The sequence below is a fragment of the Rattus norvegicus genome, chromosome 3 (genome assembly GCF_036323735.1).
Source record: "Rattus norvegicus strain BN/NHsdMcwi chromosome 3, GRCr8, whole genome shotgun sequence".
NCBI lineage: Eukaryota > Metazoa > Chordata > Mammalia > Rodentia > Muridae > Rattus > Rattus norvegicus.
Genome location: NC_086021.1, coordinates 40,856,529 through 40,873,590, shown reverse-complemented (window position 1 = coordinate 40,873,590; position 17,062 = coordinate 40,856,529). Strand labels below are relative to the sequence as shown.

Below are 17,062 nucleotides of genomic sequence, written 5' to 3'. Positions count from 1 at the left end.
ATCTATATCTATCTATCTATCTATCTATCTATCTATATCTATCTATCTATATCTATATCTATATCTATATCTATATCTATATCTATATCTATATCTATATCTATATCTATATCTATATCTATATCTATATTGCTCATACAAACATGTGTGCAAGAGGAAGCTACATGTCATGACATGTGCCTGTAATCCTTGTATTCTGAGGACAGAGGAAGATGATAACATGGCATATGTCTGTTATCCACAGGGCAGGATAGTAGCAAGTTAGAAGCTAAGATGGGCTATGTGGTGAGAAACTGTAGCCAACAATGGCAACAACAGAAAGATTGCAAGCAGTGAGGCTATAAAGAAAGACATGTAGGACTTTAAGATAAGGTGAAGTGGATGGGGATGGGCTGTACTTCATCTGTCTTTTCTAAGGAAATGCTGTATCTAGAGTCTAGTCTACAAATATCAGAATTCTCTAAAATATTTGAGAAACAACAAACTATCACATTGAACCAACAGAGAAGTGATCTATTTGAATGCTTTTCAAATTGGAGAATACATGTAATGTTTTAGAAACCCAAGAAGTCTGTGATAAGAAAACATATGTCAGCAAGTCTACATAATTTTCAGGAGAGAGATTCAAAAATCATAGGCTGCAGAGACAATGCACAGAAGTAGAGATATAAAGATTGTGATATGTGGATACTATACCAGTGGTATATTCTTTGGTTCACACAAACTATATCTAATGTTTCTTTCCCCCACATATCAGATCATCAGAGACAGAAAATTTCACCTCTAAAGACTGGTGGCCTTTAAGTTTTCATAGATGCACTACAGATAGTTGGGAACTATTTGGAAAAAAATAATTTTGTACATAATAATTATATAAAATATATATTTTTCTTTCTGTGTATGTGTATGCATATTCATGTGTGTGCATGAAAGCACATTTGTGCATATATTTTGACCTCAGAGAGCAACCTTGGATGTGTGTTCTTGTCTTCTATCCCATTAAGACAGGGTCTGCTGTTGCTCTTTGCTACATATGCCAAGTTAGTCAACCTGTGAGCTTCATGAGGATTCTCCTGTCTCTCTCCCTATCTCTCTGTAGGAGTGCTGAAAATTACAGATGCATGCTACTGTGTTTTGTTTTACATGGGTTCTTGGCATCAAACTTAGCTCCTCACAGTTACCTATACATTCATCTCCCTAGCCCTAGATCTAGTCTTTAAAATCACTCCACTGTGAGTCTAGGGTCTGGGTTGGTAACTTTTCCTGTTTCTATTTTTTCTCTAATTCCAGAAGTACTCAAGGACACAAAACATTTGAGAAAAATCCCAGTGAACTCAGTCCATGTGATTATATGGTAACTGGATACTGGCAATAAACAAAACAGGTAAACATACAGTTAAAGGTAGCATGAGCATCAAAAGGAGAACTATGTTGAAGTCATTAAAAAGGTTCATTCAAAATATCTATTTTGACTCAGGGAAAGCTCTTTTAAAAATTTAAATAAAATTTGATACCTGAAGTACAAATGATCTATCAAGATAAGAAGCAACAGGACTAAAACTACAAACTACTAATGCCTTGCAACAGTTCACAATAAGGGGAGACACTCATGGTCAGAGACCATATGAAAAATTTGATAAATTGCATTCAGTTTGACCACAGGTGGCTGGACCACTTGATTCAAAATGTGTTAACTGGGTTGTCTCATCAGTGAGTTTAGGCTCTGAAGGTGAATTCATGTAGACCAGTATTCTCACTGGTACATCTTTAAGGTGCATCTACATACGAAGAGTAAAAAAACAAACTTGACAAAGGAGAAGTCAAGAAATGGCTATATTCTTTCATCACAGAAAAACATGGAGTGACTGCTCTTTGATTTTCCACTTGAATTTCACTTTCAAGATTTTTTTCTCCCTAGTAACAAGACATGAAATAACTTTTATTTCAAGGGTACATACTCAGGATATAAGCCATACCTGAATGTAGATCCTCTGCTTTTATCAAACATCAACTAAGGAGACAATGGCAGAATATCTGCAAAACCACATACACAGAATTACATGCTCTGACTGTTGGTGTCCTGCTTCTCTGTGCTAAAAGTGTTTACACATCCCATCAGAATCTTAATTTTTGAAGAGAAACTATTTCTTTCACCAAGGAAACTAAGATATGAAGAAGTGAAGACATTTGTCTAAGTAGAACTCACTGAATTACCAGAAAAGCCCATACCTGAACTGTGGTCCTCTGATTTTATACTTACCTATTTTCAGCCAGTCTTTGTCGATATGGAGCTCTTGGGTTTTTAGATACTGCTCCTTTCAGACAAATTCACATTCCAGCCCTTTCTAGAGACTCAAACTTTTCTGTTCATGGAGTGGAAACAAAGCCCCAAGGTTTGTATGTATATGTAGAATATATTTCTGGAGTCACAATATTGGAACTGGAAAGCTTGAAAGTGGCACATATGGGAATATTTACCTGGCATTGATGTTTCAGAGCTCCCATTGGTGAGAAGGGAGACCAATTATCACTGATCCCCAAGGATAGGAAACATACTGCAGCTGTCAAGTGGGATTTCTGTTTCTCCTATAAGTTTTCAGAGAAGTTTCCTTGGTGAGGTTATTAGACTATACTTATCTGTCGGCATAAGAGCAAATGTTTAGATCGTTGGTAGGGATTTTTCTAGTTTAGTAAATTAGTAGTTGTAGACTCTCATCGCTTCTCGGCCTTTTGGCTAAGATCAAGTGTAGTTGTAGACTCTCTCCATTATCAATGACTTCACCAGTGCTGAGTACTCAGCTAGGTTTCTAGCTGAGAGAAGGAGAAATAGTATTGTCCAGAAGAGCAAATTGTCAGTCTTGAAAACATACAGGCTAATTGCATTATACAGATCAAGCAGGTTGTATTTACTCACTGTGTTAATCAGGTCTTCTGTGTCTACTATGCTCTGTCACTTGCTAGTCACTGGTTATGTAATAGTCTAAAAAAAGAATGACTTTAATTAACAACTGGTAGATATGAGATCATTATACATTTAGAGACTCAATGTTAGGCCCTGTGCTATTCTGCATATATACATACATATATACATACATTTATGCATGCATTAACAATTAATAAAAAAGAGGCTATGAATTCAAAGACACCAAGGAGGGCAATGTTGAGAGAAGAGAGGAAATAGAGTGGAGAAATGTGCTGGTTATATAACAGTCTAAAACAAAGAAAGTATTGGTTAGGGAAAATAACTAATATTAATGGAACCCCAGAGGACTTTTACAGTTTATGTTTACATTTGTAATAAAAGTGAGTTTTGATGAAGCCGAATACTCAACAATACTTAGACCATTAGACTTTTAAATTTTATTTATTTATTTATTTATTTATTTATTTATTTATTCATTCATTTTTGTGGTGCTCAGAATGGGATTCAGACATGCTATGCAAACAGGTTGCTATTGTGCTCCACCCAGCCCCTCATCCTCTGAATACCTCATGATCTCTTAAATATTACTTTGCAACACATTGAATTTGATCATCTTATATGTCATGGAGCTAGTTAGAGAGCTCCTTGTGCAAATTAAGTATTCAAATTATTGTCTTTGTTTGCATTTTCTTAATTTTCCATTAATTTGAAATGTATTTATGTATTCTGATTTGATTTCTGAGATTGATGATAAATGGATACATAGGCAGATACATGGGCATTTATAGATGATTTCTAGATGGATAGAATCTTTTGTGAGGCGCCTTTTCACCATCTATATAGTTAGACAAATAATGATTATTAAGTTCCTATTAGTCCAGTTTTGGATTTCCTATAGGGTGTCCGTACACACTAAAAAACCTTTTTTTCATTATTAATTTATTTATTCACCTTACATCCTGACTGTGCCTCCTCCCCAACCCTCTTCATATACTTCTTCCACAACCACCATTCTCTTCTTCATCTCATGCTTGTTCTTTGGTTTGTGGTTCAGACTCTGGGATCCCTCAAGGGTCCAGAATAGTTTACACTGTTGATCTTCTTGTGGAGTCCCTATTCCCTCCAGGTCTCTCAATCTTCCACAAGTCTCCCAAAGCTTCATTCAATGTTTGGCTGTGGGCCTCTTTGAATCTGTTGATTGCTGTATGAGGCCTCTCAGAGGACAGTTATGCCAGGCTCTTCTCTGCAGGCATACCAGAGAATCATTAATAGTGTCAGTGATTAGTTCTTGCCCATGGGATAGGTCTCAAGTTGAGCCAGTCATTGGTTTACCATTCTCTCTGGCTCTGGTCCATATTTGTCCCTGAATATCTTATAGGCAGAACACATTTTGGGTTGAAAGCTTTGTGGTGGGTTGGTGTCCATATCCCTCCATTGGCTGTACTGCCTGGCTACAGGATGTGGGCACTTCAGGTTCCCTATTCTCCACTTCTAGGAGTCTCAGCTAGAGATACCCCATAGACTTCCTGGAGCTTACCCCATCTTAGGTATCTGGTACATCCTAGAGATGTTCCAATTCCCTGCTGCTAATTTCCATTCTCCCTCCCCTACTCTCCCTACTCCCAGTCCTTTACTCCCAGTCCAGTTCCCCTCTCCATTACCCTTCCTACACAGTTCCTTCACATCCTACACCTTCAGCATCTATTTGATTTTCCCTTCTGGGTAAGATTCAAGCATCACACCTTGAACCCTCCTTGCTATTTGCAGCTTTATTTGCAATAGCCAGAAACTAGTAACAACCCAGATGCCCCTCAACTGAAGAATGAATAAAGAGAATGTGGTTCATTTACACAGAGGAGTATTACTCAGCCATTAAAAATAAGAACATCATGAAATATACAGGCAAATAGATGAGATTAGAAAATATTATCCAATTTTTTTTAATTCCCAGCATAGCAATTTGTGTTTTTAAAAGTTTCTGAATGATTCTGATTCACAATAAACAGTAAAATCTCAATTCTAAAAAACACTGGTTTTATTTCATATATTAACTGAGTCTAGAGCTACACTTAAATTCTATTCATTCAGAGTTTTCTCTTGAACCAATTAAGCAGGCTATGATGTAGCTACACACCACAGACTTGTTTATTCAAGATTAGAGTAGTAAATGAGCAAGAACACATTTGATTTTCAATTATGAGGACTTCAGTTTGATCCAAAGAGTACACAGGACAGCCTGATATAGAGATATGAGCAAAAGAGATAGTGAGAAGTGCAGTAGTGACATGTAGATACTGAAAAGCTTACTGGCTAGTTATTGAAATGCTCTGGGCTAAGGAAAGACAGTGTTTCAAGCTGATAGTAAAAGGTTCTTGAAGAATCTCACTACATGTGGTCCTGTGACCTCCACTTGTATGTGCAGACATATATGCATTCATAACTTGCACATATCCCACAAGAATAGAAAAACATACACATCTGTTCATGCATGCCATGCTATAGAATTTTATAAGAATTTAAATTCACTCTATTGATTTATTTGTCTCATTTCTCAGGACTAGGTCTTCAAGATCATTGCTACAATGTGCATCTACATGTCAGCATTTTGGCAGACATAACCAAAAAAGGAAAATATACATGGAATTACATGTACACATTTCAACAGACATATAAACAATGGGTGATATATATATATCTATAATTAGATATAAACCCTTTCACAGACATATAAACAATGGAAACTTAAATATGAAATAATTTTGTAAATAGTGGCAAGTTCATACTTCTCTTGTAAAGGTAATAATTTTTAAAGTCATCATTATGAAAAATGTTAATATACAAATATACATATTTGTGGACATTGATATAATCTCTGAGCTTTAGTTTTTCTCTTGTTTGCAGTGTTGCTTATGGATAATAACATTTTAGGAGTGATAGAAAGATTCCCTACAGACACTGCTGCATACCAGTTTTGTCAGCATCAGAAGAAAATTTGATCAATGAGATGTTTCCTTAAAAAATCCCTTAAAGATATTTCTTAAAAAAATACTTCACTCCTTCAGAGCAATATTTTGTTCATCAGAGCTATGAATTGTACAAAGGGTGCTGATCCAGGGTGCAGAAAATTAATAGTTGCAATTTAAAAGATGTATAGTGCCTCTTCTGTAGAATCCAGATATATGAGTGCAAATTGAAAGAGGTGATCTAGAATGAAATTCGATGTAACAAATTAGAAGACAATGTTCGGACCCACTCACTGATAGAGAACAGCAACCAAATTTCAACAAATGTTAGTCAGACTGTAATTAAAGAAGGATCAAAACCATCACCCTTAGCAGTAGAGTGGTAATAACAGGATGATCCAGACCAGAGTAGACATTTATGCTCCTCCTTTATAAACTAAAAACCAAATTCTACTCTGTTTACGTGGAATTATCCTTATGCCTTCTCTTTTCCTCTGTGCAAAATAGAGACACTTGCTGTTGATTATAGAGCAGAGAGAGTAATCTCTGATGTTTATCCCTTTTGATTTTAGGTGAACATAAGAAAGACTCTTTTCCAGATTAAGGTTACTTTTATTACTTCCAGAATTTAGTTTGCTTGAATAAATAGATATGATATATTCAGAGAAATCAGTAGAGCTACAGATATCTTCTGCAATATCCACTTTCTTATAATATCTACTTTAAGACTAAGATGACTAACTAATGAATTATCAAGGAATTGTATGCTATTGAGTAGAATCAGATCTAATCCACTTGTATCTTAGCACACTCCCAGAATTTCTACATATTAGGAATAGATTTTATTAAGTTGTAATTGCACTATTTTGTCAGATTACTTGTCCCAGAAAGTACATAGAAAGTGTTAGCATTAAGGTTTACAATAAAATGTTTCATTAGTATATAAAAAAGAAAAAATATTGTGAGTGAGGTAACTCAGACCCAGAAGAACATACATAGTATATACTCACTTATAAGTAGATATTAGCCATACAACAATGCACAGACCTAAATAAGTCAAATCACACCAACAAAAGCCCTTTTATAGAGTCTTATACAAAACAAAACAAAACAAAACAAACCAATAACAACAAAACAAACCAGCCCATATAATACTGGCTCAAACCAGCACATATAAAACTGGTTCAAACAGGACAAAATCCCAGTATGGAAAAAAGGAAGTGCACACAAAATTTCAGCCCTAACTCAGAGGCTATTTGTAACTGATACTTGTTAAACGGGAAAAATATTTTTTTTCAATTGGCGTATCCCTGGGTTTATAGGCCCCAGCTGGCCAACATAACACAAACTCTATGCTTTTTTGTTCACTAGTTTGTTTTGTTAGTTTATTTTATGAGCTTGCTGTATTGTTTTTATCCTTTTAGTTTTTACTTCTCATTGTTGTTTTTTCCTAACAGAAAGAAGGAGCATGAAGTTGAGTGAGTAGGGGGTTAAGAAGCATCTGGAAGGAGTCAGGGGAGGGGTAAGACTATATTATAAATATGTCATATGCGAGAGAAGAGAAAGTAAAGGAAAGGCCTGCCCAGGCAAATATGGACTGCATTTTTTTCTGGAATTTTCATATCTTCCATTTGAGTTTTTGATCCATTTTGAGTTTTTGTAAATGAGAGATAAGGATCTAGTTTTTCCCCTCTGCTTACGGATATCCAACCTTTTACCTAACAGATGTCACCTCTCCTTAATATATGTTTCTTTTCTGTTTGTTGAGATGGATTATCATTCTGTATTCTAGACTGTTCTGGGACTCACAATCCTCCTGTGTCAGTCTCCAGGGCCTTGAGATGTGTGTTATCATGCCTGGCTCATTGTGAAATAGCGAAACCTCTTCACTATAAGTACACACCTTTAATCATTACTTCTCTGTTAAGTGGATCAGAAGGCCAAGGGTAAGATATATAATTATTGAACACCTAGAAGATTAAAGCAGTGCTGGGGACATGGCAGAGGAGAGGATCAGTAGGACAATGTGACATGAATGTGGAAGGGAGATTCTGAGTGCTTGTAGAATATGAGGGGAAGCAGGGACTGGAGAATCAACAAATTTTGTTTGTAGACTAGCAGGATGAAACATAATATTCTGTGAACTAATTAAGATATTATTTAATTTGTAAATGCTATCAAGAGAATAAGAAGTAAGGAAAAAGACTGAGGGAATATTTACATAAAATATTATATAGGGCTATTATCTAAAATATATAAAGAATTCTTAAAACTCAACAATAGGAAAATTAACCCAAATGAAAACTTAGACAAACACCTGGTCAGGCATTTCACCAAAGAAGATATATGGTTAGTAAAAATATGAAAAGATGGTCTAGTTCAAGTATCACCAGAGAGATGCAAATTAGAGAAATAAATCACACAACTATTAAAACAACTAAAAAGAAATGTGATACCAGAGAAGCAGGGTGTGGTAATCAAAATACATTGTAGGATACTCTCAAAGGATTAATAAAAAATAAGTAAATCCCTAAACATACAATTGTACTCAAATACATTTACAGCCTTAATAATAATTGTTTGGATGTATACCCTTGGAATACTGAAATCAAATTGAAACATTCTGAGATTAACCTTAACATCTAAAAGAAGCCTCAGGGGTTACCTGTCCCCTTGGAGTCAGATTTGGTAATTATGATTCAAATTCTTTTTATTCTGAGAGGTAATCACACCACAGAAGTTAGCCTAACAAGAATCCTAGAACTCAACTTAGCAAAGTTGAAGCCACAAGACATGAAAAGGACTTCTACAATCAAGAGCCCTTGCTTCTGGAGTCAGGGCATCTCTGTCTTTTGAGATGAGAGCTGAAAAAGTAGGATCACACTGGGACCCAGAGGTTAGTGGAAAAGTAGGGTTTTGAGGCAAGAGAAGGGAGATACGTTACCCCTTTGAGCAGCTTGTTAGTTCTGCCTTCATTCCCTATTCCTCTTCTAGTTAACCAGCCTCAGTCAGGGGAAGAGGGTGAAGCTGAATGCTGGTGGAGACACTGGCTTGGGGATAGTTTGCAGCAGTGGAGAATGTCAACTTCTGGAGAAAGTTAGAAGAAAAGACTTTTGGCATGGAGGTGAGCTAGAAGAATCTTCCAGCGACAACTAGAAGCAAAGATTTTATATATGGAGGTGAGCTGGAAGAAGTTGCCTACCCGTACCTGACCACTTCACAGAGACTGGCACTTCTTTCTTTTCTCTTATAATTTCCAGCATTTCTCGAATTAGAAACCCCCAGATCCAACTGGAACCCGAATCTGACTTTTGGCTTTAGGACTATCTACTTTGACCTTCCAGTCATCGACAACACAGGTTTGGGAGAGAGCCAAATCCTCAGCATTACAAAAAGAACTATTGTATTTTCATCATCATACCCAAGAAATATGGATTATATTTTGGTTGGATTCTCATGATTTGAACCACTGAACTAGAATGTGTTAAGTAACAAAGCTTCTTTTATATAACTGCATCTAAATCAATGGAAAGAGATAACAAAACCAATATTGTCTCTGAGTTCATCCTTCTGGGACTCTCCACTAGGCCTGAGGACCAAAAGCCACTCTTCATCCTCTTCCTCACCATTTACCTGATTACTCTAGCAGGGAACCTGCTCATCATTCTGGTCATCCACTCTGACCCTCATCTCCAGACTCCAATGTATTTTTTCTTGAGTTTTCTGTCGTTAACTGACATTTGCTTCACTACAACTATTGTCCCCAAGATGCTAGTGAATTTTCTGTCAGAAAAAAAGACCATCTCCTATGCAGGGTGTCTGACACAAATGTATTTTCTCTATGCCTTGGGCAACAGTGATAGCTGTCTTCTGGCAGTAATGGCCTTTGACCGGTATGTGGCCATCTGCAACCCCTTCCACTATGTCACTATCATGAACCATCATCGATGTGTCCTACTAGTGACCTTCTCTTGCTCCTTTCCTCACCTCCATTCACTTCTGCACACACTTTTGCTTAATCTTCTGACCTTTTGTGACTCCAATGTTATTCACCACTTTCTCTGTGACCTCAGTCCTCTGATAAAATTATCTTGCTCTTCTACATTTGTCAATGAGATTGTGATAGTGACAGAAGGAGCTCTTGTTTTGGTCACCCCCTTCCTATGCATTGCCTTTTCCTACATCAGAATCCTTATTACAGTTCTCAAGATACCTTCTGCTGCTGGGAAGTGCAAAGCCTTTTCCACTTGCGGTTCTCACCTCACTGTGGTAATTCTCTTTTATGGAAGTATCTTCTATGTGTATTTACAGCCTGTGTCAACTTACACTGTCAAGGACCATATAGCAACAATTATCTACACAGTTTTGTCATCTATGCTAAACCCTTTCATCTACAGCTTGAGAAACAAAGACCTGAAGCAGGGTCTGAGGAAGCTCATAAGCAGAAGGAGAATCTAAGTAGCATCTCTTGACAAACTCAAAAGTGTGCCTTACTTATGCCTGTCTTGTTTCTGCTGTTCTCGGTAAACAAAGTCAGAGTTTAGCATTTTTAATGTATGTATGACAAGGCTATGGGGGACATTTATAACCAATGAGGTAATCTGATGGCTATCAGCTATTCCTGTACCTATGTAAGTAAGATGTTCTTATTCTCTATTTCTCTCCCTTCTCATTATCTGTATTCTCATATTTCAAAAATTGTTTTAATTTAATCCTTTTACTCTCAAATATTTTGAGTCAATTTCTCAGTGTTTATTAAACCGATCCTCCAAAATTTCACACAATTGAAAGTAACACTTAAAATTGCAAAATTTGTAGCAGTTGAATGCCTTTGAAAACTGAGCATAAGGACAAGGATAGAATGGGTTAGGATGAAGAAAATGATGATTATATTTTAATTATTATTTTTTGTATTGGAAAATTTCCATGTTTTTTCTCACTAAAATGTTTCTTGCCTAAATTTGATTATTGTCTGTAATCTCCTTTTTTTTTAATCTTATCTAAGTTATATTATTAATTTTAGTTCCTTTTAATTATTTTTCTTATACTTTACCATTTAGTTAAAATGCTAGTAGAAGAAGAAGCGGGGCTAGTATCTTGGAAATGATCCATTCCACTTGGAGGATATAGGGAAAAATATGTAAAATATTTTATTTTTGAAATTTCTACTCATATGATTAAAATGTATCATTATCCTCAGAAAAGAATACTGAAAAATACTTCCATAACTATGTACTGAATACTAGGATGTTTGGCTATATTCTGTGAACCTCAGTTTCAACAGATAAAATTAAAATTAAAAATTTTATCAATCAAGAAATAAGGATGAGGTTAATTCCATAGAATGCTATCTTATACAGCAAATTTAAAGAATTGAATGTATTTTTATTGCTACCTTGAAAAACTATTGAAGAACATCAAGATGTGGAGCAAAACAGGATATGGTGGTGTACACCTTTAATACTGGACCTTTGTGAGTTTGAGGCCAGCCTAGGGTACACAGTAAGTTGAAAGCCAGCCAAAGCTCTTTAGTGAGATTCTGCCTCGAGAAAGAGAAAGAAAAAGATGTGAAACAAAATAAATATGCATGTGAGTAGTGTTTGTGTAAGCATGTGAGCCACAAAATAGGGCACTTATGCTTTTCTGTAGCCATTCATAATGTTTAAATGTGTTCAAATAAATCTGTCGTTCATGGAATTTGAAATTATCAATACATAAAATGGTCAATGCAATGGTGAGCAACTAATAATTAACAGTTGGAAATAAGCATTCCAAGTGCTTGTGTATTGGAAAACACTAGCTTCAGGCAGATAACTTGATAACTCAACAAGATAGAATTATAAGTGTCAAAACTTGTCTTTGGAGTATTTCTTTTTCTTTTATTTTTATTAAATAATTTAGTCCATTCCTTTAGAAGTTCATATACATATGCAATGTGTTTAAGTCAAATCCATTCCTACAGCCCCAGTCCAAGTCTTCCCAGACACCACCAATTCCCAACTTCATTTCCTGTTTTATACTCCTGAGTCCACTCAGTGATGCCTATAAACGTGTAGAGTCTTTCTCTGAAGCATGAACAACCTATCAGAAACCACCTCCCTAAAGAAATGAGATTCTCCATACTGCAGCCCTCGAGTGCTAAAAGCTTCATAACTAGAGATGACACTTTGTGAACCCCTCTCCTGTCTATATTGGAACTTGGACTGGTTTGATCTTACAGACAATAGTTCCTGTAGGTTCATGAGTTCAGTGGCATTTCATGCCTGGAAGACACTGTTTTATATGAGTCTTCTCTTATAATATTTCCATCATCTTCTCTGATAATTCTTTAGCCTTGTGGAGAAGGAGTGTAACACAAATCTCCTATTTAAGGCTGAGCAACCACAGGCTTTGCCCTCTGACCAGTTGAGAGCCTCTGTATGAATTAATTTCTGTTCACTGTAAGATAAATCTTCTCTGATGAGGGCTGAGAGCTTCATCAATCTCATTTATAAAGATAAGTATTTAGGAGGTAAGGGTTTTTTTGTTGTTGTTAAATCATTATCGTGTGTGTGTGTGTGTGTGTGTGTGTGTGTGTGTGTGTGTGTGTGTGTGTGTAACACAGTCCATGTGTGGAGGTCAGAGGATGACTTAAGGCTTTAGAGTTTGGTGTATACCCTAGATACAAGTCCTTTGTCAAATATGAGGTCAGAAATATTTTGACTTTGGTGGAAAATGTCAGTTCCTTCCTCCCATCATGATGTAGATTGCAGATATTCAACTCAAGTGTTAAGCTACGTGGCAAGAGTTTTCTGATAAGTCACCTCAGTAATTAAGTTTTGGGTATTTAAAATATACCTGTATTATCCCACTACATAAAACAAGAAAGATGAATCGTGTTACTACATGTTCATTTGTAATGGTCCATTCTCTCTGTCCCAAACATAGATATATTTACATTGCATAGTCCTTGGAAGGCAGGTCCTGACCCTGTTTTACTCTACACCTGAGTTGAAAGCCTAGTTGCTGTTCTTGACTGTGCTCTTTTCCATAAGTGTCAACATTTAATCAAGGGTCATTAATATACCAGGCAAAGAATTCTTAGAATTGACTGCAAAAGCAAACTGTATGACCTAGAAAATGAAACCCAGATAAATTGAACTTCTTCAAAAAGGTTTTAAGTGTTTTCTGTGGAAGATCCTGCTAAAAGGAGAAAAAAAGGAAACTATACAGTGGGAGAAAGTATTTCCAGATCATGTTTGACAAAGGGTTTGCTTGTAAAGGTCACACAGACTCCTTAGCAATGAACATTGAACTGATTCAGTGAGAACATAAGCAAAAGGCAGAAGAAGACATTTCACCAAAGGTATGTGGATGCAGATGAGACCCCCAGAAGATAAGCATTATTAGCTATATGGGGAGTACAAATTAAAACAATGAATTTGACTGCATACCCATAAGAATAGCCACAATTTAAAAAGGTGACAATACCAAATGCTAATTAGTATTTAGAGACCCAGGCTATTTCTCTTTTGTCTGGAGGAATGACAAAGTAAGATGCCACCCTGAAAATCACAAAAGCCAAGCATGCAACTACTTTACAGTTTAGAAATTGCATTTATCACAGAAGAATTTAAATTATACATTTTTTTTAAAATATGCACTTTTTCTGCATGTATGCTTGGACCAAGCCTAGGGCCTTCTGTCTGTTAAACAAGTGTTCTACCACTGAGTTAAGTTCCTAACTCAAAATACACAAATTTTCATTCATATTATATTTATATATATGAATAGGATTCATAGATACTCTCTGACAGCTTAAAAAGAAGTTTGAGAATCCAAGAATCCAGTATATTTACATTTAAATGTCCAGGAAAAATATATTAGCTTCTTCTTTTGCTGATAGTATTAGTTGGATGTTTGAGTAGTGTTTTAATAAAAGTGTGTCCTCAAATATTTGAAAACATCATTCTCTAAACAGTTTCCTCCAAAGAAAAAGTTTTCAGAAACATCAATTTCTTTGGTAAGAAATTAAGATACCGGGGCTGGGGATTTAGCTCAGTGGTAGAGTGCTTACCTAGGAAGTGCAAGGCCCTGGGCTTGGTCCCCAGCTCTGAAAAAAAGAACCAAAAAAAAAAAAAGAAATTAAGATACCACCTACACATACATGAAAGGCAAAATAAATGAAAAAATACAGAACTTAATTCATAACAAATGTGTCTAGTGTATTTTTATCAAAAAGGGGTCTTTGAAATGAATGAACAAGTAAACATCTAGAAAGACCACTGTGGCAGAAGTGAACTGTGCCACCAGTAAGAAGACCTGATAAGGTTGAGCCCAAACCCTGTGAAACTCAAAATTTAGTAATGTAGGCATGAGGGCAGTTCCCTGCCAAACTACATGTCCAGGAACCTGTAACCATGACACCCCACTGAGAGGACCATAGCAACCAGTCACAGAGCATAAAAACATGGAGTTCTCCATACTAATGAGGTATGTAAATAGGCCCCGAGTGTTCAGTAACCTAAAGACCAGGAGAATGCCTTCTCTCTTCAAGCCCTTCATGCTCTCAGCACTCACTTGGAACCAAAACAGATTCCATCTCTTCTGGACTCTGCCTTCTGCTTCCTGTCTAGTGTGTGGGCACCTTGACAGAATGAGGACCCTAGTTCCTGACTCTCAACAGGACCTAAGTATACAGGAGACTGGGAACCACATCATCACAGACTTTGCTATTTTCCACCTGGAGAAACACAGACTGAGGACCCCCACCCATTATGGATTGTGTTCTGGTTTCCCTGAGCAACATTTGGGCAGTCCTGACACCCCCATCATTGAGGCAGACATGCATCCTGGCAGACCACCTTTTAGAGTTTACTAGAAGACATCCTCAGATATTCACATTTTCTTCTTTAATAATTTCACACATGTATACAGTGAAATATAATACACACTTCCCAATTTTCCATTCCAGATCTCATCATATTCCCCTTCTAAAGTTTAAAAGTTTATGTATGTAAATATTTTCCCTGCATATATGATTGTGTCCCACAAGCATGCCTGGTTACCAACAGGCCAGGAGAAAACATTGAATATCATGGAACTGGAGATACAGAGGTTTGTAAGTACCTAGTAGGTGCTGAGAATTGAATCTGGGTCTTCTGGAAGAACAGAAATTACTCTTAACTACCAAGCCCTTAGTATTTTTAAAGCTTTAAATATATATATATATATATATATATATATATATATATATGTGTGTGTGTGTGTGTGTGTGTGTGTGTGTGTGTGTGTGTGTGTATCTATGTGTGTGTGTGTGTGTGCGTGTGTACATTCTCTGACAAATGAATGTTTGCAAACTAACAAAATATTCAATTATAAAAAAGTGGTTTAAGACAGGGTGAGGTGTTAATGTAAATAACCTAGCCAAATCTTTAGAGAATGACAGTAAGTGGAAAAAGTCAACCTTCTAAAGTGTACACACTATATGATTTAAATCAGGATCATAAACCATCTAAACAGTCCCATAACAGCCAAGGAAAAAGAAGCAGTCATTAGAAGTTTCCAAACCAAAAAAAAAAAAAAAAAGCCCATGGATAGATTGTTTCAGTACAGAATTCTATCAGACCTTCAAAGAAGACCTAATGCCAATACTTCTAAACTATTTCATAAAATAGAAACAGAAGGAACACTACTCAATTCTTTCTATGAAGCCAGTCACACTGACACCTAAACCACACAGAGAACCAACAAAGAAAGAGAACTTCAGACCAATTTCCCTTATGAATATTGATGCAAAAATACTCAATAAAATTCTTGTAATCTATATTTAAGAACTCATCAAAATGATAATTCACCATGATCAAGAAGGCTTCATCCCAGGGATTCAAGGTTGGTTCATTAAACGAAAATCCATTAATGTTATCTACTATATAAACAAACTTAAAGAAACTACATGATCATCTCATTAGAAGCTGAAAGAAATCCCTTGACAAAGTACAACACCCATTCATGTTAAAAGTTTTGGGGAAATCAGGAATCCAAGGTTCATACCTCAATATAATAAAAGCAAAATACAGCAAATGAATAGCCAAAATCAAACTATTTGCTAGAAACTCAAAGCAATCCCATTAAAATCAGGGACCAGACAAGGTTACCTACTCCTTCCTTACCTATTCAATATAGTACTTGAAGTTCTAGCAAGAGCAATTAGACAACACAGGAAATAGAAGGGACACAAATTGGGAAGAAGGAATTCAAGATATCACTATTTGCAGATGATATAATAGTATACTTAAGCAACCTGAAAAATTCTACCAGAGACCTCCCACAGCTGATAAACAACTTCAGCAAAGTAGCTGGATATAAAATTAACTCAAAAAAGTAAATAGCCTTCCTCTATTCAGAGATAAATGTGCAGAGAAAGAAATTAGGGAAACAACACCCATCACAAAAGTCACAAATATTATAAAATATCTTAGGGCAACTCTAACCAAGCAAGAAAAAGATCTGTATGATAAGAACTTCAAGTCTATGAAGAAAGAAATTGAAGATCTCAGAAGATGGATAGTTTTCTCATGCTCATGGACTGGCAGGATTAAAATAGTAAAAATGGGATCTTACCAAAAGCAATCTACAGGTTTAATGCAAACCCCTTCAAAATTTCAACTCAATTCTTCATTGAGTTAGAAAGAGCAATTTGCAAATTCATCTGGAATAACAAAAAATCCAGGATAGCAAAAACTAACCTCAACAGTGAAAGAACTTCTGGAGGAATCATCATCTCTGACTTCAAGCTGTATTACAGAGCAATCATGATAATAACTGCATGGTATCAGTACAGAAACAGGCAGGTAGATCAATGGAATAGAATTGAAGACACAGAAATGAACCCACATACCTGTGGTCACTTGATCTTTGACAAAGGAGCTAAAACCATCCAATGGGAAAAAGATAGCATTTTCAACAAATGGTGCTGGTTCAACTGGAGGTCAGCATGTAGGAGAATGCAAATCAATCCATTCTTATCACCCTGTATAAAGCTCAAGTTCATGTGGATCAAGGACCTCCACATAAAACGAGATATATTTGAACTAGTAGAATAAAAAATGGGGAAGAGTCTCGAATACTTTGGGCGCTGTGGAAATTTTCCTGAACAGAACACCAATGGCTTATGCTCTAAGATCAAGAAGTGACA

General features: G+C 36.1%; 1 protein-coding gene across 1 annotated transcript; it reads left to right on the top strand.

The window, feature by feature from the left end:
• Nucleotides 1–9,411: 9,411 nt before the first annotated feature.
• Nucleotides 9,412–10,344, top strand: Or1l8 (olfactory receptor family 1 subfamily L member 8). The gene has a single exon (NM_001000825.1). It carries the CDS (start codon nt 9,412–9,414, stop codon nt 10,342–10,344), a length of 933 nt encoding a protein of 310 aa, NP_001000825.1.
• The last annotated feature ends 6,718 nt before the right edge of the window (nt 10,345–17,062 follow it).

Excerpts from the sequence above, each read along its gene's own strand:
- Or1l8 (NM_001000825.1), top strand. The coding sequence starts at position 9,412 with ATGGAAAGAGATAACAAAACCAATATTGTCTCTGAGTTCATCCTTCTG.